This window comes from Camellia sinensis, chromosome 12 (assembly GCF_055761805.1).
Source record: "Camellia sinensis isolate YWXY chromosome 12, ASM5576180v1, whole genome shotgun sequence".
Lineage (NCBI taxonomy): Eukaryota > Viridiplantae > Streptophyta > Magnoliopsida > Ericales > Theaceae > Camellia > Camellia sinensis.
In genome coordinates this window covers 123,562,619-123,589,208 of record NC_138972.1, presented here as the reverse complement: position 1 = coordinate 123,589,208, position 26,590 = coordinate 123,562,619, and the positions used below count along the sequence as shown (strand labels likewise).

At 36.5% G+C, this 26,590-nt stretch overlaps 2 protein-coding genes and 1 long non-coding RNA gene across 5 annotated transcripts; 2 read left to right on the top strand and 1 right to left on the bottom strand.

Annotated features, from left to right (window-relative positions):
* Window positions 1-17,717: 17,717 nt before the first annotated feature.
* Window positions 17,718-22,419, top strand: LOC114286808 (uncharacterized). Of its 3 annotated transcripts, none has more exons than XM_028230020.2 (4): window positions 17,718-18,302; window positions 18,587-19,173; window positions 21,392-21,907; window positions 22,036-22,419. In XM_028230020.2, the coding sequence occupies exons 1-4, from the start codon at window positions 18,023-18,025 to the stop codon at window positions 22,180-22,182; spliced, it is 1,530 nt and encodes a 509-aa protein (XP_028085821.2). In that variant the 5' UTR covers window positions 17,718-18,022; the 3' UTR covers window positions 22,183-22,419. The 3 variants fall into 3 exon arrangements, with proteins under 3 accessions (XP_028085821.2, XP_028085818.2, XP_028085820.2); XM_028230017.2 differs by having other exon boundaries at window positions 17,726-18,302; window positions 18,557-19,173; XM_028230019.2 differs by having other exon boundaries at window positions 17,734-18,302; window positions 18,581-19,173.
* Window positions 22,420-22,966: 547 nt separating this feature from the next.
* LOC114286809 (uncharacterized) lies at window positions 22,967-24,957 on the bottom strand. The gene is made up of 2 exons (XR_003637671.2): window positions 24,084-24,957; window positions 22,967-23,312 (listed from the first exon to the last, which is right to left on the bottom strand). It is a non-coding gene; the product is annotated as an uncharacterized LOC114286809 (long non-coding RNA).
* Window positions 24,958-26,048: 1,091 nt separating this feature from the next.
* On the top strand, window positions 26,049-26,570 carry LOC145803852 (uncharacterized). The gene has a single exon (XM_082897228.1). The coding sequence runs from the start codon at window positions 26,049-26,051 to the stop codon at window positions 26,568-26,570; it is 522 nt and encodes a 173-aa protein (XP_082753354.1).
* The last annotated feature ends 20 nt before the right edge of the window (window positions 26,571-26,590 follow it).

Here is a 26,590-nt window from a genome sequence, read left to right as displayed (position 1 = left end):
CACTGGTGCCAGGCTTCACGCACCTACTAACTAAGAATCTCATAGTTCAAGGCTTTTATGAACTTACCTTAACAACTTTCTATAGAAAACATGAGTTGTTCCTATAATTGAACTTCAGTATCTTGCTATAATCAATGTTCTTCATTATTCCTGTAATTTGATCATAAGAGCTGTTAAAATGTAAGTTCTAAAAAATTCAAGAAATAGCAAAGAACTTGCTCACAGCTAAATCATCGTACCCCAGACGTACTCCTTCACTTAAGCCACTGCAAAATCATAACAAAACAACAACAACAACAACAACAATAATAATAATAATAATAAAACAAAAAAAATAAAAAATAAAATGCACCATTAGCTATGAGTTTGATGCTTTGGTTTTCCTTTTAGATGTCATCTTATTAGTCATATGCTGCAAATTTGATGCAATCAAGAGCAGTCTCATACCTGAATCACTGTTGAAGGCTTGAAAATAAACTTGGTGAAAAACCTCCTGTTGGCATTAAATGAAAAGAATACCAGAGCCGAAGAAAACTTTTAAATCATCAGAAGTCTCCTTAAAGAGCTATGATATATATAGCTTAATATTATACAAATATAAGAAAAGGGACCAAAACCTCACTAAATAATCCAAACTCTAATCTTAACTCTATAGCATGATATAAATAAAAAGACAAGCACGATGTAGACGCGTTCTTGGCCTTCATGTTACAGTTCGGACTCAAATGTCACGGTTCTTAATCTGATCTCACAATGTGCGATGTGAGATTGATAAATCACCAAAGAGTCCAAATCCAGCAAATCGTTTTGGAAAACTAATTTTTAAGAAAGAAGTGCCAAACATGGACTGCTTTGCCAGATACAGAGTCGCCATCTAAATATTTTATTTTTATGGGAATTTAGGAAACCCTGATTCGTGCCTAAGGCCACATGTCCGTCATCACCAAAGTTGCCTCGGCTCTGCAACTTGGGTACGATTGGGGAAGGTCATCTATGAGCACCCCCGCTCGCCCGATCAAAGATCGGCCCGTACTAAGCATGATATCTTGTTTTTGAAAACACATGCATTCTTATTCTGGTTATTAGCTGGAGTTTACTATGTGATACGCACAACACACAAGTATAGACTAGATCGCCTAATTTGGAACAAAGCATCGCATATCCGTTTGTTTGGAAAATGGTTTGAAGTTTGCTACTCACAAGTAGGCTAAAATGCGGATTAGATGAATTGTTCCAATTCAAGTAATCCAACCTTCACCCACAGGTATTCAGGCAGTTACATCATATAAACAATTAGCCTCATGGCAAGCATGCTGACATGGCAACGTTAACACACATGCAGTATGCTAAAGCATAAACACTTACAGTGTAATTCGAGCCAAAACATGAAACTAGTTAGAAATCATGCATGATCCTAGTTCATGTTAAAATGGCTAATGCATCGCATGCAAAGTGCAACTAGAATAGGCTCGGCTATTCTAAGATGACATATGAGATGCGACAACTCGATACATGTATTCAAGTAGGAATTGAAATACAAGGCAATTAGTATGATACGTCGAGCCCGGTGCATGCAATACAGATGAATGATGCAAACATGTATAGCATAAGGATGTCGAATGAAATATGCCCTAAAACTAACCATCGTAAGTGGTTAAGTAAAAGGGAGAAAGACGTGGGGTTGGAAAACATGCATCACACACGCACGCTTATTACAAAATTGTGCCCTCTCGACGGAGGGACCAAAAGAATAATACAAATTAACTAATTCACTAACTAACAAGATAATTAATTATTACACAATACTTAACTAATTTAAACAAATTAATTAAGCTATGAAAATAGTAAAACAGCCTCGGGAAGAGGGACAAATGCATGCTCGGTTGGCTTTGCTCAGAAATCCGTTGCCATGCTTCATGTTGCCTTTGTTTACACTGCTCTGTTCCTCTGAAAATTGTGCCAACTTCTATGACACTTTTGAACCACCTTGTGGACATTGTGGGAGGCCATCGGCCAGAAGATAGGGCCATCGGCCATGGGAAATTGGTCATCGACCAAATATAAGGCTCTCGGCCAAATGTTTGTTGCCGATCGGCACTAAATGTGGTCGATCGACCATCTCTTCCTGTGGACATCTCTTGTTGCTGCAGTAGAGGACAAACAAAGCATGGCAATACATTTACAAGACAATGTCTGCACAACTACACCCCTTATCATGTTTAAGACTCAAAGGTGTGTAGTTCTCGACCCTCAGACCACCAATCACGCATTTCAATGCATGATGGCCAAAGGAGCCAAGTGTGCAATTCAATATCAAATGAAATGCACAAAAACACATAGGGGCCCCTAACCTCTATCATGCTTGATCAAGAGGCAAGGGATGCACACACAATGCAATGCAATCTAAGCATGCAAGCAACTCAAGCATGATACAAATCTAATGCAATATGAGCATGCAAGCATACAATATGCAATAGGCATACAACCTAAATATGTAAACATGCATAGCATGCAACAACATGCAAAATGAAACAAGCATGTAACAACATGGTAAGATGGACTTAAACCAAAATGGGCTACTCTCAAACATGCCCAGATCAGTGGCCAAAGTGCTATGGAAATGAAGACAAAAGTACATACAAACATGTATGCCAATTGGTCTATCACCTAGGCATAGGAAGGGGTAACTTTCAAGAACACTTAAAAGGGGACAAATATGGACATGTGGCATACATGGTAAGCTCTGAAATCATGTATGGAAAGGTGCCAAACCAACCAAAGTACACAAGCAAAGCATGCAAGAAAGCCCAAAACTTAAGGCTAGCCAAGGGACTCAAACCATGGCCATGCAAGACAAGCCCCAAAGGGCCAAGGAGACCTAAAATAGTCCCAAGGCAGGTCCAAACAAGACCAAAAACATGCTCGAAACTATCCAACACAAGCTAGAACACAATGCTAAAAACATGAGGCATGCAAGGCTACAAAAGGGGTGTTACACTACACCTATCAAAACCAAACATGGCATGACTCAAGCAATAAAAAACAGAGTTATGGCATGGTAAAATAAGACCAAAAAACCACTTAGATGGCCTCCCAAAGACCTAAGCATGGAGGCATACACAATGACCCATTCATGAGGCATAAAACATCAACTCTTTAAAGCATTAAATGAGTGATAAGTGCAAGTATATGAGCATACTATATGGACTGAAATAACATAACAAATGATGTCAAATCACTGAAATGGCCCAAGTAAAGCATGCTACTGACTTGGACACTCAAAGCTAACAAGCTAGATTGCATGGTAGCTATACAAAACAATACAAGCATGACCAAGACAACACAAATCAAACCTTAAACATGGTAAAACATGAACAAAGTCTTCTCAGAGCTAAGCCAAAAGCATGCTAAAATGACATGTTACAACATGATGCATATTAAGGCAAATGAGGGGATTGCAAGACAAGTATATGGAGCATGTAAGAGGCCATTAAACCAACTTGAAACAGAGGTATATCATGGCAAAATAACACCAAATACTTGCTGAAATGGAGCTAAAACAAGCTAAGCAAATATGCTACCAACATAAGCCATTTATGCAAGCATACAAGACAACAAGGAGAGGGGATGACCCTCTCCTATTTAGGACTCCAAAACCATCTTCCCACCACTGAAAATCCTCTAGATTTCAGTGGTAGAAAGGTCATGCAAAGCTAAGAACAAGGGCCAAAAGGGATGGCCTAAAACAAGGCCTAACAAGGCCTTGGAAGGGGGAAACAACCCCAAACCAAAAAGTGATCTTAAACAAAGATCTAAAGCATCAAAAATCAGAACTTATTGTAGTTTAGAGTTAAGCTTAAAACAATAAGCAAGAAGGTCTAAAAGCTTAAGCAAGAAAGGGGTATTAAAAGCAAGTTTGCTCACCCTTGAAGAACCTCTTCAAGAACACCACTCCAGCAACTTTCTCTGATCAAAATCACCTCAAGAACCCTAACACCAACTACTTAGGACCTCAGCAATCAAGGATGGTGTATTGCTAGGTGTTTGTGTGCAATAGTGAGAACAAAACACCCTTTAAGGCACAAATACACACACAAAGATGTAAAGAGAGGGAAATATATAGTTAGATAGATACAATTTCTCTAACACTTAATTTCAGAACCCTTGAGGAGGGAGGAGATGGTTCTCTCTTATAGAGAACCAAATTCAAAGCTTCTAGGAGAAGCTAAGCAAAGGGGCAAATCCCTCCATACACGTGTATGGAGGGGGTGCATTGTGCATGCCAGCTGTGACAGCTGGCATAAAATATCTACATAAAGCAGATGAACAGGGTTCGGCCAGAAAACATGGCCGATCGACCAACATAAGGGCCGATCGACCAAAAAGAGTGCTGATCGGCCAACGCTTTTGGCCGATGGCAAGAAAACAGGGCCGATGGCTTCATTCCTTGGCCGATGGGTTGAGGGAATGTCCAACAAGCCACCCCCTTCCCTCAGAAGCAAAAACACAAGTTCTTGGTCCATAACCAAGCACAAAACAGTCAAGTTGAAAGATCTTGAGGCAAGGCGCGCGGCCGAGACCTTCGGGAACTCAAAATGAACACGAACATGACTGATCATCGAGTGTTCAAATGATAACGTCCAAGTCTTGAGGACGGTAAAAAATGGGGTGTGTACACACGACAATAACAATTTATCTGTAATATCGATACACCAAGATTATTAGTTTTCAAGCTAGAATTTTAGAATTCTATGCATTCTACGTTGAGTTAGTTTAGTAGTGCAATCCAACTATATTAGTTTCTTGGGAACTACTATCTATTTTGGTAATATTAGCAGTGAAAAATGTTTACAAGCTTTGCCTATGCTCTTAATTATCATTTATAAAGAGGGCCCCTAATTGCCAAGGATTATCTTGTGCTCGCAAATCTCTCCGTCTCCCTATCCCAAAACACTTGCAACTGTTGAATTATGTGAGAATCTCAAATAACAAGAATCTTGATGTATAACTCAACATCTATGAGTAATTTGGGACAAGGGAACAGAGGATCCCACATTGTCCCTTATTGTCATATGACATTACAGTTCTTGATTTTCTTGATGAATGACTCTGGAACTTTCCATTGATCCAATAGTGGCTCTCAATCAAGCCATTGAGTAGATTATTTTTCCCAATCTTTATATCTCAAATCTTTAAAAGTGCTGACTTTATTCTCCCATTAAATCGTTCATAGCCCTTTGCATTAACAAAATCAATGCACAAATCAAGCTCTAATAGCTTCTTTTGTCTTTTTTTGTTTTTTTTGTTTTCCCTTTTTCTTCTTTAGATCTAAATTTAAATCTAAATCTATTTCCCTTTGTTGATACACAATACCCACTCCCTACGATTGCTCTAAAAACAAGTCTGCGGAGCGCGATGTCGAACTCCATAAAAGACAAAAGTGAAACTCTATAACACCAATTAATTTTGGGAGAGATAATAAAACTCGATCCAACACCCTTAATTTAACTACTTAATTCACCATTTCATTGCAGTTCAGCCCGAAAGATCAAGAAGCATAAATATATGCATCAATATCTTGGGTTTGACAAGTAAGCACATAACCAATCAACTCTTATGCCCTAAAGCAACTTTTCAAATTAAAAAGTTACCAGCTAAGAAAAATTCCAATCTATGGACCACAAATTTATATGAAGCTCCTTGGAACTCAATAATTCATACCCCTACCATGAGCACCCAACAATTTCTGAACATGTGAATAACATTTGGCATAAATAGCATGTAAATAAACACCAGACACTTGGCACAAAAAACAAACATACAATAACATAGAAATGCAGGTATGGAAAATTCTATAAGTAGGAAACCGAGACAGCAAGGGTACAAAAATCATAAATACATGTTTACTCATATTCAGATATATAGATTATTTACTTTTGATACATGTACATGTCTTTGTATATTTATAGAGACCTCGATGAGCATTTATACTGCAATAAACCAACACAGCAAGAAAGAGACATGGATGGAATTAAACCCAAACAAATATTGCCATCATGAAATTCCCAAAAAAAATTCTATTCAAGTTGTAAGAACAAAGCATCCCTTGCAATCAGAACCTTCATAATTTTGATTGAACAATATTGCTTTGAAAAATCGACGAGAAGAAAGAGAATACAAAACTGAGATTGTAGACGGTGGTGCACACCTCAGCGTCACTTGGTGAAATGGGAGACTGTTTTGGTCCCAGCTAAGGTCAACAAATATAACTCAAAAATCATCAAAATTCAAAAAAAAAAAAATGAAAAACAAAATAGTTGCAAAAATCAATTGAAAGTGAATACCATTTTCTCACAAATCAATCAGATTGCGAGCGATCAAACCCTAAATTTGCTTCAAAAGCGCAATGTAGGCGAACCCATTGATTCTTTCCAATGTAACCACAATGTGAATAACCTACAAGATCCAAATTTTGCCTCCAAAATCGATAAACTCGCACCAGAGACGACTCTCTCTCCATATCTTCCTCGCTTTTCCTTGGGATTTTCTCTCTGAAAATGGTAATGGGAATGGAAAATGAAGGTAATGATGGGGTTTAGAAACACATAGGAACTGTTATAGAGGCTTTAACCTCTGAAAGAAACCAAAAAACAACAAAAAAACCCTCTGTAACTTTTTCCCTCCTTAGTCCTAATTTTCTCTCTTTATCTCTCTAGATTCTCTCTCTACGCTTCGGGAGTTCCTTTCTTTCTTGTTCTCTATCACGAAAACACTCGACACGAATGAACAAACGAATGAACGATCACGTAAAGGTGAGAGAGGTCGTTAATTTTTGTATTCCAGATTTGCCTCTGATGCTTTCCATAACTGTGAGTGTTGCCATCAAGTGCTACTGGTTTGCGATGGTGATATCAATGGCGGTGGTGGTCGTGTGCTCTTGTACCGACATCGATGGAAAGAGAGAGAGAGAGAAGGAGGGAGGAGGATGAGGAGGAGGAGGGCGTGACGGAGACAGAGGTGTGATAGAGAAAGAATATGAAGCACTTTTTTTTTTTGGTCTATTAGCCACGACACAGCGAAGGCCATGGCAAAAAAAAATCTTTTTGCGGTGAGAAAAAAGTCGTCTAAAAAAAATAGGCTTTTACAACGGCTACTAATTTGCCATCGCAAAAACCATCCAACATATCTTTCCATCTTTTTGAGACAGGAATTACCGTCGTAAAAAGTGACCATTGGCGATAGGGTATTAACCGTCGCAAAAGAGTACTTTTTGTGACGATTAATATGCCGTCGCAAAAAGTTCCGTGGCTTATACCCACTTTTCTAGTAGTGTAACATTGCCTGTACTCTTAGTTTTGGAAGAAGAAAGGATGAAGCGAAGGCGTAAAGAAGGTTTGTTTTCTAATTTGTTGATGGCACAATCTTCAGCCCAACTACAGAATAATTCCTGCACACCATTCAACAAGAAAAATACTACTTCTTTCAAGAAAAAATGAAAGAAGGGGTTCCAGAAAGGATGGAACAAGCAGTAAGGATGGCAAAAACAACATTACAAGCATCAAACTGGCCCATGTTACAAGTGCCGTAAAAAAGGTCATATCAAAGCCACTTGTCCTTAGAACAAGTAGAAAAAGGATCATAATCCCATTGCGATGACCATTTCTGAAGCAATAGTGCTTAAACCTTCATCAAATTCATGGTGGATTGATTCTGCTGCAACTAGGCATATTATGCAAAATAAAGACATGTTCATGGAGTTTATTGAAAAGAAGATTGGTGAACACAGAATCTACATGGGCAACAACTCCTATAGTGATGTTTTGGGCATCGACAACTGTCAATTCTCTATTAATGGAACTTCCATTGTGCTTCATGATGTGTTTTATGTACCCAGCATTCGCCGAAATTTAATTTCAGTTCCGGTGTTAACCCAAAAGGGTTTTGAGATTAATTTTAGGTTTAACACAGTATTGATTAAGAAAGGCAATGTATTAGTGAAATGTGTAAAAGTGAATGACATGTACTCTTTTCCTATTGATAATAATAAAGTATGTATTTCTGATTATATGCATGTTTATACTAGTAATAGTTCTTATTTGTGGCATTTAAGGTTAGGTCACATTAATAAAAATAAAATGTCTTGAAAGTTTAAAAGTGGCTTATTGCCTAAAGTATGTTCCGATGATTTTAATATATGTGAACCATGTATCAAAGGCAAAATGACTAGCAAGCCATTTTTCAAACAATGGAAATCATTGGAATTACTTGAAATAATTCATTCGGACATTTGTGGCCCTTTAAGAACTAAAACTCATCGAGGCATGGAATACTTTATTACTTTCACTAATGATTATTCAAGGTATGGGCATATCTACCTTCTTAAACACAAATCATAGGCAATTAAAAAGTTTAAGGAATATAAATTAGAGGTAGAAATGCAACTTGGTCGGTCCATTGAACACTTGAATAATGATAGAGGTGGTAAATATGAAGCTATGGATTCTTTCTGCAAGGACAATGACACAAAACATTTGTTTACAATGCCATACACACCACAACAAAATGGGGTCGCAGAAAGACGAAATCGTACTCTAATGGAAATGACAAGGTCTATGATGGCTCATGCTGATCTTCCTATTAATTTTTTGAGGGAAGCCTTGTCCACCACTGCGTACATATTAAATAGAGTTGAAACAAAAGCCAAACCTCTAACTCCTTACAAATGTTGGAATGGTACTAAACCTAATGTTCAAAATCTTAAAGTTTGGGGGTGTAAAACACATGTTCTTATTCCCAAACCCTTAAGAGATAAATTGGAAAGTAAAACTTGGGAATGTAAGTTTATTGGCTATGTTGAAAATGGGAGTGGTTATCGTTTTTACCATCCCGAACGTGGATTAATGGAAAGTAGGGATGCTATTTTTCTTGAATCCACTGATCTTGTTACTCTTATTGAACAAATTGAATTGCTCTCCGAAGTATCTCGGGATTCTTCTCTTCCTTCTTTGTCACACGATCCACAAATTCTCCCAGAACCATCTAATTGTAAAAGGAAATGCAAATTACATGACGTTGTTTTACCTGCTTCGAATCCTGAGATAAGTGGGAGTAAGAGAGCAAGATGTCTATCTACGTTTTTGAAAAATCATTATGTTTTTCAAGTTGAAGAACTTAATAACTTAGTAGATGATCCTACTAGTTCTAATGAAGCAATGAGTAGCAGTGATGCTACATAATGCCTTGAGGGATCAAGAAAAATGATGTTGGGGAATTAACCGATCTCTCGAATGGAAGAAAAGCCATTGGTTGCAAATGGGTTCTTAGAAAGAAATTCAAAGTAAATGGAAGTTTGGAGAAATACAAGGCCAGGTTAGTAGCCAGGGGATTCACTCAACAACCTGGAATAGACTTTGTAGATACATATTCTCTTGTTGCAAAATTTGCCTCAATAAGGATTCTAATGGCGGTAGTAGCCAGGATGGATTTGGAATTGCATCAATTAGATGTTAAAACAACTTTTCTCAATGGAGAATTAAAAGAGGAAATTTATATGATGCAACCTAATGGTTTCCAGATCCAAGGCAACGAGGATAAAGCCTACAAGTTGAAGAAATCTCTGTATGGACTTAAACAATCTTCAAGACAATGGTACTTGAAATTCCACTAAGCCATTTTAGAAATAGGCTATGTTGTGAGTCCATTAGATCACTATGTTTATATTTGGAAAAATGATGACAAGTTAGCAATATTGTCTTTATATGTGGATGACATATTGTTAGCAGGAAATTGTCCAGCTATGATTATAAAAACCAAAACTTTTTTGGCATTTAGATTTGAAATGAAAGACATGGGTCATGCAACCTATGTTCTAGGAATTGGAATTTCATGAGATAGAAATTCAAAATTATTATATCTAGATCAAGGGAAATACCTAGACAAGGCGCTCAAAAGATTTAATATGGATAACTGTAATTCTTTAAGCACACTTGTTTGCAAGGGAGAAAGTCTTAGTAAAAGTATGAGTCCTCAAACTAAGTCTGACGTTGAGGAAATGAGAAATGTCCCATATGCTCAGGCAGTAGGTAGCCTAATGTATGCTATGACAAGCACAAGACCTGACATCTGTCATGCAGTCGGATTGGTAAGTAGGTTTCAATCCAATCTAGGTAAGGAACATTGACAAGCAGTCAAAAGAATATTTAGATATTTAAAAGGCACTAAAAATTTGAAGTTATGTTTTGGTTTGTGTGATCTAGATATAAAAGGATACATTGACGCGGATTTTTCAGGAGATGTAGATGATAGAAAATCTACTAGTGGTCATGTGTTCTTGTTTGGTGAAACAATAGTTTCTTGGTTAAGTAACAAACAAAGTTATGTTACAAAGTACACTATGAAAGCTGAATACATAGCTTGCAGCACAACCATGAGTAATGTAATTTGGATAAACGATTTGTTGATAGTTTATGATTAGGTATACCTGCCAGACCGGTCAATATGTTTTATGACAATCAGTCCGCCATCTCATTAATAAAAAGTGGAGCGAATAGCTCTAAGGGAAAACATATTGATGTAAGTTACCACTATATTTCAGGACATAGTGGAGAGAGGTGAAATTAAAGTCAACTATATATCATCAGAAAAGATGGTGGCTGACCTTATGACCAAAGGGTTGTCTTTGGAAAAATTCAGAGAACATGAAACTAATATGGGGTTGAAATATGCCTAGCTAGGTGGTTTAGCTAGTTATATAAGAGCATAGTTGGATGACTCTGGGGACGTCTAGATAACCGATGTTTTGCAACTCTATCTTGCATGGAAACATGTATTTGGTTAGGTAATAAGATAGAGGAACTGACAAGGTACGGACATCATAGTTAGCATGAGATGCAAAGTCCATGATATGCAACGTGCTGACTAGATGATGTTGTCTACTTGATCAGCAAAAAGTTGTTGATAAGGTGTATTAAGGAAAACCTTCAAGAATGGGCCTTATAGGAAGTATTTAACAAAAATTTCAACGCAGGTCGATACATGAGGAATGTGTGCGGCTGAAGTCGTCAATGGTGATTGGGTATGGACTATGAACCCAATATTGAAAATTGATGCTGTTCATTTGAAATATAGTGAATTGAAATCATCTGGAATGTGTTGTTAGTGGGAGAACACATTCGTACGGGTACGGTCAGATTGGTGGCAAAAACGTGTGCATGTATGGCCAAGTCACAATCGAACGTCGATCTATGAGGTAATTTCATAGATGAAAGTTGGCATGAGGCAAAATTGTGGTACCAAGGTAAATATGCCCAACTCAGGTTTTATCACCAATATTATAGTGTGCTCAAGTGGGAAATGAATGTGTGAGAGATGTTCACACCGTAATATGGTGGATCTCCTCACACCAAATCAGAGCCAATATGTGGAGTGATCACCAAACCTTCCCGCAGGAAAGAAGAATCTGGAGAATGGTTTGAAATTTGAATGAAAATGCATAATGCTTTATGAAGCATTATGTCTCTTGGATTAGAGTCCTAAAGGTGTGTAGACACCCAATTTTTGACCGTCTTCAAGACTTGGACGTCACCGTTTGAACACTCGGTGATCATCCATGTTCGTGTTCGTCTTGAGTTCTCGGAGGTTTCGGTCACGCGCCTTGCCTCAAGACCTCTCGACTTGCTTGTTTTGTGCTTGGTTGTGTACCAAACATTTGTGTTTTTGCTTCTGAGGGCAGGGGATGGCTTGTTGGCCATCCCTACACCTCACCGGCCTTGGCTTGAGGCCACCAGCCTTGTTTTCTTTCTACCGGCCAAATATTTTGGTCAGCCGGCCACTTTTGTTGGTCAATCGGCCATATTTCCTAGCCGACCCCTTTCCATATGCTTTTGGCAGATATTTTATGCCAGCTGTCACAGTTGGCATCCACGATACACCCCCTCCATACACATGTATGGAGGGATATGCTCCCTTATGTTAGCTTCTCCAAGAAGCTTAGGAATTGAATTCCTATAAAAGGAGGGCCTCCCCTCCCTTTCCAGGGGTTGAAGAACTCTGAGATATAACTTATATATCTATATCTCTCTATATCTCTCTCTCTATATAGTTGTGTGTGTAATAGTGTTCTAAAAGGGGTTTTTGTTCTTAGTTTTGCACTAAGACACCTGGTATTACACCTTACTTTGGTTGCTGAGGTTTTAAGAGGTTGATTTCAGAGTTTTGAGTTGGTTTTTGATCAAAAAGAGGTGCTGAAGTTGGTGTTCTTGAAGTGTTCTTCAAGGGTGAGAACTTATCTTTTTATTTCCCATTTTTGCTTAAGGTTTTAGACCTATTTTCATATTGTTTTGAGCTTAGTGTATAACTAATAAAAGTTCTGTATTTTCATGCTTAAGGTGTTTCATTAAGGTCACTTTTGTGTTGGGGGTCGTCCACCCTCTCTTAGGCCTTGTTTGGTATCTTTTTGTGCCTTCCTCTTTGGGCTTTGTAACCCTTTTGTTTTGGCCTTCCCACCACTGAAATCTAGAGGATTTTTAGTGGTGGAGAAGTGGTTTTGAGGTCTCGTATAGGGGAGGGACACCCCTCTCCCTTTGTGACTCATTTGCTCGCATTTAGGGCTCATAAAGGTAGCATGTTTGCATAGCTTTATTTGGCTCCATTTCAGAGGATATTTGGTGTTAGTTTATCATGTTAGACCTCTGTTTCATGTTGGTTCGATGGCCTATTGTATGCATCATGCACTTGCTTTGTAATCCCCTCTATTGTCATAACATGTACCATGCATTTAGACCATCATGCTTGCATGTTTTAGCTCGACTTCATGAAGCTTTTAGTCATGTTGTGGCATGATTAAGCTCTGTTTGGTGTTGATTCGTTCATATTTTCCATGTTTTGTATAGCCACCATGTATCCTAGCTTGTTAGCTTTGAGTATATGAGTCATGAGCATGCTTTATTTGGGTTATTTCAGTGATTTGGAATCACTTATCATGCCATTTCAGTCCATGCTCCATGCTTGTATGCTTGCATTCACCATCCTTTCAATGTTTTGAAGAGTTATTGTCTTATGCTCCATGTTTGGGCCATTGTATGTGCCTCCATGATTAGGTCTTTGGGAGGCCTTCTCACTGGGTTTTGGGGCTTATTTTGACATATTATAACTTTGATTTTATTGGCATAATTCATGCCATGATTGGTTGTAGTAGGTGTAGTGCATTTCCCTTTTTGGGCCTTGTATGCGTCTTGTCTCGTGCTCACCTTTATAGCATGTTTTGGCCTCATCCCATGCGTATTCTAGCCTTGTTTTGGTCCGCCTTGGGACTGTTTTGGGTCATCTTGGCCCTTTGGGGCTTGGTTGATATGACCATGGTGTAAGCCCTTTGGCTAGCTTTGAGCATTGAGTCCATTGGTATGCTATGCTTCACTTGTGTTTATGATTTGGCATGATTTCAAAGTTCATTGCATTGTCATGCTCTCATGTTTGTCCCATTTTGCTCATGTTTGAGGATTGTGCATTGTTACATAGTGTTTAGACCAATATGTGTACATGTTTGTTTCGCATATTGGTGCCTTTTGGTTTAAGTCCATTTGGGCATGTTTGCATTCATGATATTTGCATGCTTGTATTGCATCATGTTTGCATGTTCGGTATATTGCATGACGCTTAGCTAGTTGCATCGCATAACATTGTTGTATACTTGGCATGATCATGTTGCATTAGTTTGAATTGCATGCTTAGTTTGTGTTACATTTGACATGTTTGTTACCTTAGTTTTGTTTACATGCTTGCATCACATTGTATTTGGCATACTCATGTTACATTGCCTTACATTCCCATGTTGCATCGCATTGGTTACATGCTTTGCATTATATATGGCATACATACATTGCATTATGTTTGGTTGGGGTGTCAAACCAAACATAAGGAATGAGGGACGTTCGTACTTGAAGTGACGAAACGTACCTCAATCCTCGGTCGCCGACACTCTTGATTCAACATGATAGAGTATGTAGCATTTATTTGTTTTGTTGCATTCATTCATATTGATTTGCACACTTGACATCTTTGACCATCATGTATCGAAATGCGTGATTGGTGGCCCGAGGGTTGAGAGCCATACTCTCTTGAGTCCATAGCATGATAGAGAGGGTGGTCGTGCATACATTTGGCTTGCAAATTCCATGCCATGCACTGTCTGTCCTTTGTTGCAGCAAAACCAGTGTTCTACAGGAAGAAATGGTCGGTCGGCAACTTTCAGTGCCGGCCGACTATCAATATCCAGCCGGTGGTCCCATTTTTGGTCGATGACCATATTTCCATGGCCGGTGGTGTTTTATCTTGGCCGGTGACATCCCAAAGCACTCAGGGAGTGGTTCAGAAGCAACCTTAGGATTTTCACAATTATCAGAGATGCAGAACAGTGCAAACAGAGGCAACAGAGGCATGGCAACAGATTTCCGAGCAAGACGAATCGAGCATGCATCATTCAATCATTTCGAGGCGGAGCTGCGGCGGCCTTTTGAATTTCATATTTAGTTTATTTTGTAATTAATTTGTTAATTAATTAAGGGTCTGTAATAATTAATTAGATAGAGTAGTTAATTATTTATTTGGGTTTGTATTATTCTTTCGGACCCTCCGTCGAGAGGGCGAATTTGTAATAAGTGTGCGTACGTGTGTGAATGTCTTCCAACCCCACGTCTTTCTCCCATTTACTTACCTCCTTTCAGTGGCTAGTTTTAGGTCATGTTTCAATTAGCATTCCTATGCTCGCATGTTTGCATCATCCATCTGTCTTGCATGCACCGGGCTCGGCGCATCATACTAATCGCATAGTATTTTAATTCCAACTTGAATACATGTATCGAGTTGCCGCATTTCACATGCCATTCTTAGAATAGCCGAGCCTATTTTAGTTGCATTTTTGCATGTGTTGCATTAGCCATCTTAACATGAACTAGGATCACGCATGATTCCTAACTAGTTTTTTGTTTTGGCTCGGAATACTAGGTAAGCTTTTACGCTTTAGCACCTTGCATGAGTGTGAGTGTTGCCATGATAGTATGCTTGCCATGAGGCTATCTGCTTATGTGATATAACTTCCTGAATGCCTGTGGGTGAAGGTTGGGTCGTTTGAATTGGAATAATTCGTCGAAACCCGTGTTTTAGCCTACTTACGAGTAGTAAACTTCAATCTATTTTCAAAACAAACGACTATGCGATACTTTGTTCCAAATTAGGCAATCTAGTCTATACTTGTATGCTGTGCGCATCACATAATAATTCTAGGTTAATAACCGATTTAAGAACGCATAATGTTTTCAAAACTTGATATCATGGTTAGTAGAGGCCGATCTTTGATCGGGCGAGCAGGTGTTCTCACGAAGTGACCTTCCCCAATTATACCCAAGTTCCCGAGCCGAGACAACTTTGGTGATGACGGACACGTGGCCTTAGGCACGAGTCAGGGTTTCCTAAATTCTCCCAAAATAAAATATTTAGGTGGCGACTCTGTATCTGGCAAAGTAATCCATATTTGGCACTTCTTTCTAAAAATCAGTTTTTCAAAACGATTTGTCGAATTTGGACGCTTTGATGATTCATCGATCTTGCATTGTACTCTGCGAGATTAGACACAGGACCGTGACATTGAGTCCGAACTGTAGTAAGCCCAATGAACAAAACCGGATTCCCTCCCGGAACGTTCGGAGACATCTACAGGGTGTGACTTCTTTATCAAGTTACCATATTATCTATAAATACCAGGCCAAAATCAAGACAACACTTTGCTTGAATTTCTCTCTATTTTTTGTCTCTTCCAGATTTTATTCTCCTGTGTAATAAACACCCTCACGGGAATTCCGATTTATTGCCCTTGTTAAGGCAATCTTTCACAATGTGGTATATGTCTAGTGGGAGGCTTTTTAAGCATGGGTGTCGAAGATCTTGCAAGACATATAATGATGTTTAATTCTCTAATATTAATAATAATATTATTATTATTATTATTATTTACACGCACATTAATTATTCTAAAATTTGCTAGAAATAATTTTTAATTGAAGGCTTATAATTAGACAATTATAGAAATAAGTTTAAAGATTAGTGGCTACAAAAATTAAGCAGTTAAATATATTTATCACCATTAATTAAAAAAAATATAATCACTGAAATAAATTAATAATATAAAAGTACAGTTATCACAATATATAATACTCTAGGATATATATTTGGGATATGAAATGAATTGTATACAATGTGAGGTTATTTTGATTATGTTTAATTATGGTAAGATATAATATGAGATAAGAGAAAATAAAATATTTTTAACGGTTTCATGGAACATATGATATCCAAACTTTCCCTAGTTGGAGTAACCAAACAACCACATGTTTTTAGGTCAAGTTTGGCATCTTCAAAAAAATTTAAAAAGTCAAAAAGTCACTATTCTATTTAAGTCATATCATCTTATTTAAGTCACATCACCTCTCTATCACATCATTTCAAACCCAACCCATATCCAATCTATATTTAATAAAAAGTCAAAAAGTGCACTTATTTAGGACACTCCAAACAACCCCTTAGTATGTTTTCTTTTTCATTTAGGGAAATGATATTTCAAGAATAAAAGTTGAGAAAAAAATATTTTTTTTATTTAAAAATTTAAGATTCAAACATAATACTACAATTAATAAAACAAAGAGAAATGATATATAAATGTAATTTTTGTATAGAATGATGTAGTTTTTTTTTATAATATTTTTATTTTTAATTAAAGCACTTATTATTATTTCTATAATTTTAAAAATGTGAGTGTATTTTATGTATAAATATTCTATTTTCCCAATCATCACTCAAAAAGAAAAAGAAAAAATCAAAAATAAAGAAATGTGAGTGACATTCTTTTATGAGTTACAATCAGTTGTGACCAAATTATTATATTTTTTTTTCACTGTATACTTTAAGGTATATATTAATATAATTTTAAAAATATATATGTTTTTTTTTATTCACACACTTTAATATAAAATATATAATATTTTAAAATTACTCAACATATATTCACATATTAATAAAATATTTTTATAAATTTTTTAAAGACTTATGCGGGATTTTGACTCCATTAATTTTTTTTATTTTATATCTAATTATTATAAAACAAGAATGTAAAAATAATTATTGCACAATGGACCAGGCTATTCCAAATTTATAATTGAGGGGATGACAATCAGCTTGTGCGGAGATACATCTGAATCTGTTATTACCCAACTCGGATGGACAAAACTAACGCTATGTTTGGATTGAGTGATTTGGAGAGAAAAGAAAAGAAATAGAGTGATATGTATTTTTTTTATTTGTTTGAATAACTTAAGTAGAGAAAAATGGGAAGAAATGGAGAGAAATGGAGAGAAACTCATTTCTCTTATAAGCCTCATTTTCAATCTTCTCCAAAGTAGAGAGATTGAGAGAGAAAAGAAACCACTATTTTTATAATACCAATTTTATCCCTATAAAAATAAAAGAAATAAAATGATTGAAAATATAAAAAGATTATTTTGGTAATATAACATAAAATAATTACTTTTATTTTCTCTTAATGAAACCTAACCAAACAAGAATGAGAGAAATTACAATCATTTCTTTTCTTTTATTCTTTCCTTATCCAAAAAAAAAAAAAAAAAATCACAATCATTTCTTTTCTTTTCTTTTCTCTTATTACTTAATCTTATTACTTAAGTAATCCTATCTTTTCTCTCGTCTCTTACCTTCCCAATCATAGTGTTAAACCTTAATTTATCTGATCAGTTTGGTTGGACAAAACTAAACCTTAATTTATCTGATCAGTTTTGGCTTTATCAACAGATAAAAACATAGTTGGGTTGTAAATTTTTTATTTTTTTATTTTCTGAATCCCAACCGCCGCACAGTCTTAGATGCTGCGATCCAATTCTGAGGAGAAGGGATCTAATGAATTAGCTTCTCTAATCTGATCTGATCTGATCTGATCTGTGCCCCCTCCTTGGAAACAGCAATGGAAAATCAATTGCTTGTGCAATTTTTCATGGCAAGTGTAGTAGGGCTGTTGTGTGTATCTTCTTTATCACCTTCTTCTCTGAAAGTTAAAGATAAAGTGAGTAGTATTAGTAGTAGTAGTGATGGGTCTGCATCATCATCGGCGGTGGGAGACCCAGGAATGACAAGAGACGAACTCAGAGTAGCCTTCGAAGCTTGGAACTTTTGCAATGAAGTTGGCAAACAAGAAGCTCCTTCCATGGGTAGCCCCAGAGCTGCCGATTGTTTTGATCTTTCAAGTATGTCAATCACACCCACTTCAAAACACAAATTACTATATATAACTCCAACGATAATTTTTCATCTTTTAATTTTTCTTTATTTTATATAATTTATATGCCTAGAATATTTAGTTCACTGATCTGTTTCTTTTATTATTATAATTAAATGCATCCCACAACACATATAGGTTCAATCCCTCTATTTCCCTGATTTTTCCAGATTACCCTTTTTATATCCTCTAACTTGTTTTTTTTATTTTTTTTTCTCTAAGATGTTCTGGTTCTATGTTGTAAAGAAGCAGATTATTCTCTGAATCACAAAGTAACAGAGGCAGATAACAAACTTGGCGTGGGGAAGCCATTCCCTGGTTTGACTCAAAAAGCTCTAAGCAATCCAGACCTTTATGCAATGGAGAAGGAGCTTTATCTGGGTTCTTTATGCCAAGTTTTGGACAACCCAAATTCAAAACCATGGCAATTTTGGATGATTATGTTGAAAAATGGAAACTATGACACAATGTCTGGTTTGTGTCCAGAGAATGGGAAGAAGGTACCCCCTTTTAAACCTGGAAGATTTCCGTGTTTCGGAGATGGGTGTATGAATCAACCCCTCTTGTATCATCAACCCACGAGTTTATCAAGTAATGGTACAATGATGGGGGGTTTTCGTGGTACCTATGATTTGGATTCTGATATTAAAGGTGGGATCAGTGGGATTTCTTATTTTGAGGTTGTTTGGGAGAAGAAAGTTGGTGTTGGAAGTTGGGTTTTTAGTCATAAATTACAAACCTCAAAATTGTATCCATGGCTGATGTTGTACCTTAGAGCTGATGCAACCAAAGGTTTCTCTGGAGGCTATCACTATGACACCAGAGGAATGCTCAAAACTGTAAGTGCAATCCCTCTGCATTTCATTCTTTGCAAATTTAAACTTGTTCTAAGATTTGGTCTGTTCTCAAATGGCTAATTTAAAGGAAAAATGCATAGTTTGGCTCATACTGTTTGGGAAAATGTAATTTGAGATGTGCAGATAGAGATTTGGTAACCTCACTTGACACAATGATATTGAAAACTTTAAAATTTCCGAGATATTGATTTGTGATTATGTTTCAATTTTAAAAAATGAATAACAAGTCCAATCAAACAATTAAAGACAAATCGACACACTGATTTAACGTGGAAAGATCACAATTGAAGTGCCTCCAATTGTAATAAAAAAATCACGGGTCAAAACCACAAAACAATCCACTAAGGCAAAAAGAAATTATACACGTGTACCCTCAATTACCTAGTAAATTCATGCCCGAATTGAACCGACCTCGATGTGCTTCTTCTGTCTTCATCTCGGAATTGTCTTGCCCAACGTTGAATTCACAACATTGATGTTGAATCCATCATGATGAGCCACTCCGGAATTCATTAAAGTTTCAGGCCCAAGTTCTCTAAATCCACCGAAGAATAACTCTCCATTTTGTGAATAAAAGAAAACAAACAAATCCTTTGATGATGTTGATTTAAAGTTCATGGATCCATTGATCACTCTTACATTATCAAGGAAACACTCATAAAGCACCCTCCAACATAAAATGCTTTGTTTTTTCTTCTTCTTTGAAAATCTGGATGGTTTAAACCCTAAATGAGCAAACAACGTATTTTATAGTAAATTGGATCACGAAGACCGCTCGAGCGCACACTTCACTACTCGAGTGGTGTGAGTAAAGGCGGTGCAAAACATATAGGCTGTCCGCATGAGTGCAACATTTACCGCTCGAGTGGTAATATTTACTTCCCCGAAGTTCAGACGCTTTGCAAAAATACTGGATGATTATTTTCTCCGCTTGAGCGCACAAATGACCACTTGAGCGGTCGAACAACTTCGACTTCATTTTTGCTTAAGTGGCAAGCATGAAAGGATTAAGATCACAAACTTCTTTGCATAGGCACAATTCGGGTTAGATTCGCACCTAAACACTCATAACTTCACTGAAACAAAAGAGCAAATGATATTACAACTGAAAGGAGTTTTTTCAAACGGGATTGTCAATTACAAAAACCTAACATATACCACAATTGTTCCATCAATAAAATAGAGAAGGAACCCCCTTTCTAGACCATGATGTTTATGGAAAAATGTATAGTAGTGACTATCAATTCAAATTTAACTTTGATGAAGGGACAATTAAATAATTGAATATTTTATTGTCTTTATGCCTCAATGGATTACTCGTTCTATATTAATCAATATAAAACTCCATATCAAATACATGGTTAAAATAAAAAATAAAAAATACATGGTTCATAATTTGTAGATTAAACTTTCTACCAGACCTGTTTCGACTGGTACAGAATCTACAGGCATGGAAAAAGATTGGTCTGGGGTAGTAGATCACCAGCTGCATGGGTTTCCTTTAGAATGCAGGTAATGTTACATGGCAGTTATGTTTGGATATTGGATTTGTGGAGGGAAAGAAAAAGGAAAAAACTAGGAAAAGAAAATGAAGTCAAAGAAGGTAGATTTAACTTTATTTGGGTTAGGAAAATGAGAATAAAATTAATAGCATTTGTGAAAAATATTAATTTTCTTGTTTGCTTATCCGTAAGACATGAATATTTTAAGTAACTTCGTTTCCCTTGACAAATTCTAGCTCCAAACACAGCACAAATGTTTGCTGGTGCATGCATGATTTAGTTGTTTGACATTCAGCATCATGGTACTGGGGTTATGGGTGAGACTAGATTTTATTTTTTGGTAAACAAAGAAAAGAAAGAATAACTGAAATGTCAAATAGGCAGACCATATATTTCTTATACCACATGAAGCATATTCATCAATGTAAAACTTAAATCTAGGTACAAATAGAGAACATTTGTTTTTCTGGTTCCTCCTAAACTTCATTGAACTCCAGTTATACAACTATTTACTTGACATTACTATGAAACAAGTTGACTGACAAAGGCTGAGACAGACATTCCATTTTGGTGCTCAGCCACTCTTTCTTGTGTTTCTTAACTACTCAAGTCAAAAGGATTGATCCAGGGAGTAAGCCTTCTCCGTTTTCAATATTTTCAGAAAGGCTAATATAAGTCACAAATTAATTGTGTTTCAGCTTCCAGAGTCCCCTAATTTCAAGGTCAGATTGACATTGGATGTGAAGCAAGGGGGTGGACCTAAGAGCCAGTTCTACCTAATAGATATAGGTAGCTGCTGGAAGAATAATGGTGCACCCTGTGATGGAGATGTGCTCACCGACATAACCAGGTACAGTGAGATGATCATTAACCCCAATACTGAAGCTTGGTGCAGCAGTACGAGTTTGGGGAACTGTCCGCCATTCCACATCACTCCAAACAACACAAAAATTTACAGGAATGATACTGCAAACTTCCCTTATTCGGCTTATCACTACTACTGTGCTCCTGGGAATGCCCGGCACTTGGAAAAACCTTATAGCACTTGTGATCCTTACAGCAATCCCCAGGCACAGGAGCTGCTTCAGTTGCTGCCTCATCCAATCTGGGCCGAGTATGGATATCCAACTAAACAAGGAGACGGTTGGGTTGGGGATGCTAGAACTTGGGAGCTCGATGTTGGTGGCCTTTCCAGTAGACTCTACTTCTATCAGGTCAGTAATTTAAAAAAACCTCCTGTAGAAGCATACTTCTTCTTCATCTTCTTTTTATTTTTTAATTTTTAATTTTTAATTTTTATAGATGTATGATAGCTGACGGAGGCTTTCTTCTTCTACTGCAGGATCCGGGAACTGCTCCGGCAAGAAGAATATGGACATCTCTTGATGTGGGAACTGAAATATTTGTTAGTGACAAAGATGAAGTGGCAGAATGGACATTGAGTGATTTCGATGTTATTCTGACTTCTCCAACTGAACAATTTAAATAATTTTTCGTTGTGTAGCTTGTGAAAGTTAGTTTTCTTCTGTTGTTAGGCAAGAAAAAATTGGGATGATATGTATGGTATATGCTCCACTGCAGTTAGAAAAGTTTCATCTGCTGGGAGGAGAAGCCAAACAAGCCCTAAAGAGGGCAGAGGTCTTTGTTTTGTTGAGGCACCCACAGGGTCACCCAGAGTCATCCTGTTTCTCAAATCTTTTTTTATTATTATTATTTAAGTTTGTCAGTGAATCTTGTACAAAATGATTCCATGCTCGAAAATTTCATATAATTTTGCTATATCTAATTTAGTTTTAGAAGAACATTTAGATCTCTGTCTCCAGAAAGCAGTAACAGCGTTCTTAATTGCATTAGTTGTCATCACAATCAATCTAAAACACCGTCTAAAAAAATGACTTACTTTAAGGAAAATTTCATATAAATGGACTTGACTTAAAAAAAAAAAAAAAAAAAAAAAAAAAAAATTGCAAGCCAGTGAGCAACTTTTCAAAATACAGAAGTGGATGGTGCTAAAAAATTATCAAACTTTTTATTCTTCTCCCTCTCTTCATTCAGTAATGATGCTGATTTCACACACACAAAAACACAGACACACCAAAAAAAGAAGCAGCTGGTTCTCTTCCTTCAACAAATTCAATTCAAAGGCAACATTAAGAAAATTCTTTACACTCATGTTGTTGAATGGATCCATATGCAACCATTTTTCTCACTCTGAATACAACGAAAATGAAGTGCAGATTTAATATTCTCCAATTGAAAATACCGAAAACATCTGCTAGAATAAAGCTAATAGCTACCTGCCATTGCTTCTCAATATATTACTATTATTATGAATCAGAGTTCAATAACAGAAACTCCCAAACTTCCACATGTATATATAGTTTGAAATGTCAATTTTTTTTTTCCTTCTGAATTTGCATTTGGCTGACAACTTGTGTTTTTACAAACAAGGCATTGATCACACCTTACACACAATAAAAAGCACATAAATCAACATACTTTCACTTAGAAAACCTGCAGCTTTGTTGCTTCTGTGTCCTCGGAGCAGTTATGAGCTAGCTTGACTGAAAATCAAAGTGCTTCAATGACTAGTCTTTTATGTCCAATTGAACCAGGAAGCTGAAAACAAAGGTATGACAGAAAAGAAAAAAGGAAAAAAGATCAGAGTAATTTGATTTTGCTTTTGTGATTTTATTTCAAAATTGGAAGAGTAGATCTGGTGAGTCATTGTTCTAAAAACTATTTCCAACCTACCTGTTTGCCAAATGAACTCCAATTTTATCTGATATACTGCTAATTCTGCTATATATACAGCAAAGAGGCAGACCATGAAGGCCTAAACCATACTCTTGCTATTCATATGCTTAAATGGGTATATGTATATGTATAATACTGACATTAAATCAAAATCCTTTGATGTATCTCAGCTTAAGCCCGCCTGCCGCAGAGATCCCAAAACTCATCAGCTTGAGCAATCTATCTATGATGAAGAATACTCTGCTTATCATAGATCCAGTTTTGAATCATAATATAATTAAAAGCATCATTCAAACATGTAGACAAGTAACAGAATTCCAACAAGTGATACGTAAGGGTGTTGACAGCAAAACGCCACAGTAAATTCTAATTGAGTTTTTGCAACCCTATATTTCCAAAATAGCAAACATGAAATGAATAAAATGAGAATCAGAATGGAGCAACAAAGAGAAGTTAAGAACATAATTCACATGTTCAATTAACAAATTCGAGATCTCTGCTCAATTGTCTGTTTTGTTCAATACATAGCATACACTAGAGCAATAAAAATTTTTGTATAATTTTCCAAACATAAACTGTTGTTTTGCGAGTGGGTGCATGAGAGAGAGAGAGAGAGAGAGAGAGAGTAAATACTTGTGATATTGTTGGTCACTCAACTTGGAAGCAGGTCTGAGTGTCTCCAAGTTTGTGATCAAGTTTGCCAGATTCAATGAATTTCAAGTCCTCCAAGAGGATCACATAATGTTTCAGAACATCTAGTGCGCTCTTCTTTCCCCCAACCATGGCTGCCACCGTCTCCCACCGATCAGGGTCTTCCTCGTCAACCACTGCTAAAGCCAACTCAAACAATTTGTTCTCTTCCCAACTCCATCCACTTACACCATTCCCAAAATCATCCATTATATTTTTCCCTCACTCACTCACAACTCACAACACCCAAACCAGATTCTTGACTTTCCAAGAAATTATGTGGTAGACCCAAGATTCATTAATCATTCGTATTCATCGAAACAAAAACAAAAGAATCAATGGGTACAGAATCTTGCAAAACCCAATATGTTTAAAAAATACTCCAAATATTAATTTTTAATCCATGTAGGCCAAAACTGGAAACTGATAATCAGAAAAGGACAAAACCCATACCAAAATCACCATTTATCGCAAGACCCAGAATCTTTTTTTTTGGTTTCCCAATTCTAGCATTGGATTCTAATTGGTGTTAAGAGTGTTAGATCTGAATAAATAGAATAGTGATTAGCCCAATTATGGAAGAGAAGGGACATTGCAGAAATGAAAGAGACTTGTGTGGGTAGGATTTATCCCAATTGATTACTTGATTTTTTTTTTCTTTTCGTAAATTTTCAAGGCAATCAAAACCTAGTCATTTTCCAAAGTTTTTTTAGCTGGCTGGCAAGTAGAGATAGGACTGGGAGGTAGATAAGAGAGACAAATAAAACCACTAAAAAGGAGAAAAAAGTTAACAAAAAAGCATGTTTCTTTTTAGTATATGTCAAGGCTTGCTAGCTGGATACATATGTCAGCAAAGTGAAAACTTAAAAAACTCCTAAATTCAAATTCTGCATTCCCCTTTTTTTTTTTTTTTCTTTCTTATTCATCTCGCATTTGGATCAAGAATTTGATTAAAGATTTTTGAAAAAAAAAACAATATTAGTTTCAATTTCATTCATTTTTCCTCTCTCTCTATCTTTTTTCCCTCACAAATAATTCCTAAAATTTTTAGTCCAAACATAACACAAATTAAGGAAGCTTCCTAATATTGAGGGTAAGACATCATTAATCATGTCAGGGGATATGTTAAACTGTCTCCTTCAGTCCGGACAAACCTGGACCCAACCCAAGGGGATTTACAACGTATCTTATCTTTGACTTTCCTAAACATAATATAGCCTTAATCATTTTTTTTTTCATCTTTAATTTGCTGATCATAAGCTATAGAGCTAGTGAAGTGCTTTTATTCATTTATTTATTTATATGGTGTAATAGAGCTAGTGAAGTTAGAAATTAAACACAAAGATTCTTAAAGAATCTCCAATCTTGAACTTCTTTTTTTATTAAACTTGAGTAAAAAATATCTCATTTTCTGAATTTGATATCGTTGGCTCCAACGGCGCATCAAATTCCGTGAGTGAACCGATTGCTCGACCGATAAACATAATTTTTTTTTAACCGTTTTGAACTGTTTGAACCCACTGTTTGTGAACTAGGAAGGGGCGACTGGTTGGTCGATCGGCGGGTTGACCGGTCAGGCAAATATATATATATTTTTTTGTTTCCCTCAATTTCTTCCCAATTCTTTTTCCTATTTCTTTTTCCCTCCATTATATCTATTTCTTTTTCCCTCCATTATATATATATATATATGTCTGGCATATGAATTATGCTCTCATATAAATCCATTATCCATATGCCAGACAACTCCACATAACTGATACGATCATAGCTTAAACAAAACAGAGCATAATGAATACCTTCAAATCCATCGTATTGACTTCATTTTCATCCTCTTCTTCTTCCTCTTCCTCTGATGATGAATATATTGTCGCACTTTTAGGAGCTTATAAGTAGAATAATACTAATATGCTTCAGATTTTGAAGAGTGATAGGTCAAAGAAGATAGGTGGTTCTGTTGTAGGTCACAGGTATATACACAGAAATAGAAGGCAGGGTCATGACAGATTGTTTGCAGATTATTTTGCTGCAAATCTAGTGTGCTCGTCTATAGTATTTCGGAGACGTTTTCGAATGCGCCGTCCTTTATATGTACGAATTTTGAATGCAATCCAAGCACACAATTCATATTTTCTTCAAAAACAAGATGCAGCTTATGTACTTGGATTATCTCCCCTACAAAAAATGACTTCAGCGATGAGAATATTGTCATATGGTGTTGCAGCCGATGCAGTTGATGATTACATACGTATCGGGGAAAGTACTGCAATTCAAAGTTTGCAACAATTTTGTAATTCAGTGATTGAAATATTTGGTGAAGAATATCTGAGATCTCCGACACCAACTGACATTGCTAGATTACTTGCTATTGGGGAGGTTCGGGGGTTTCCTAGCATGTTGGGAAGTTTAGATTGCATGCATTGGGAATGAAAAAATTGTCCGAATGCATG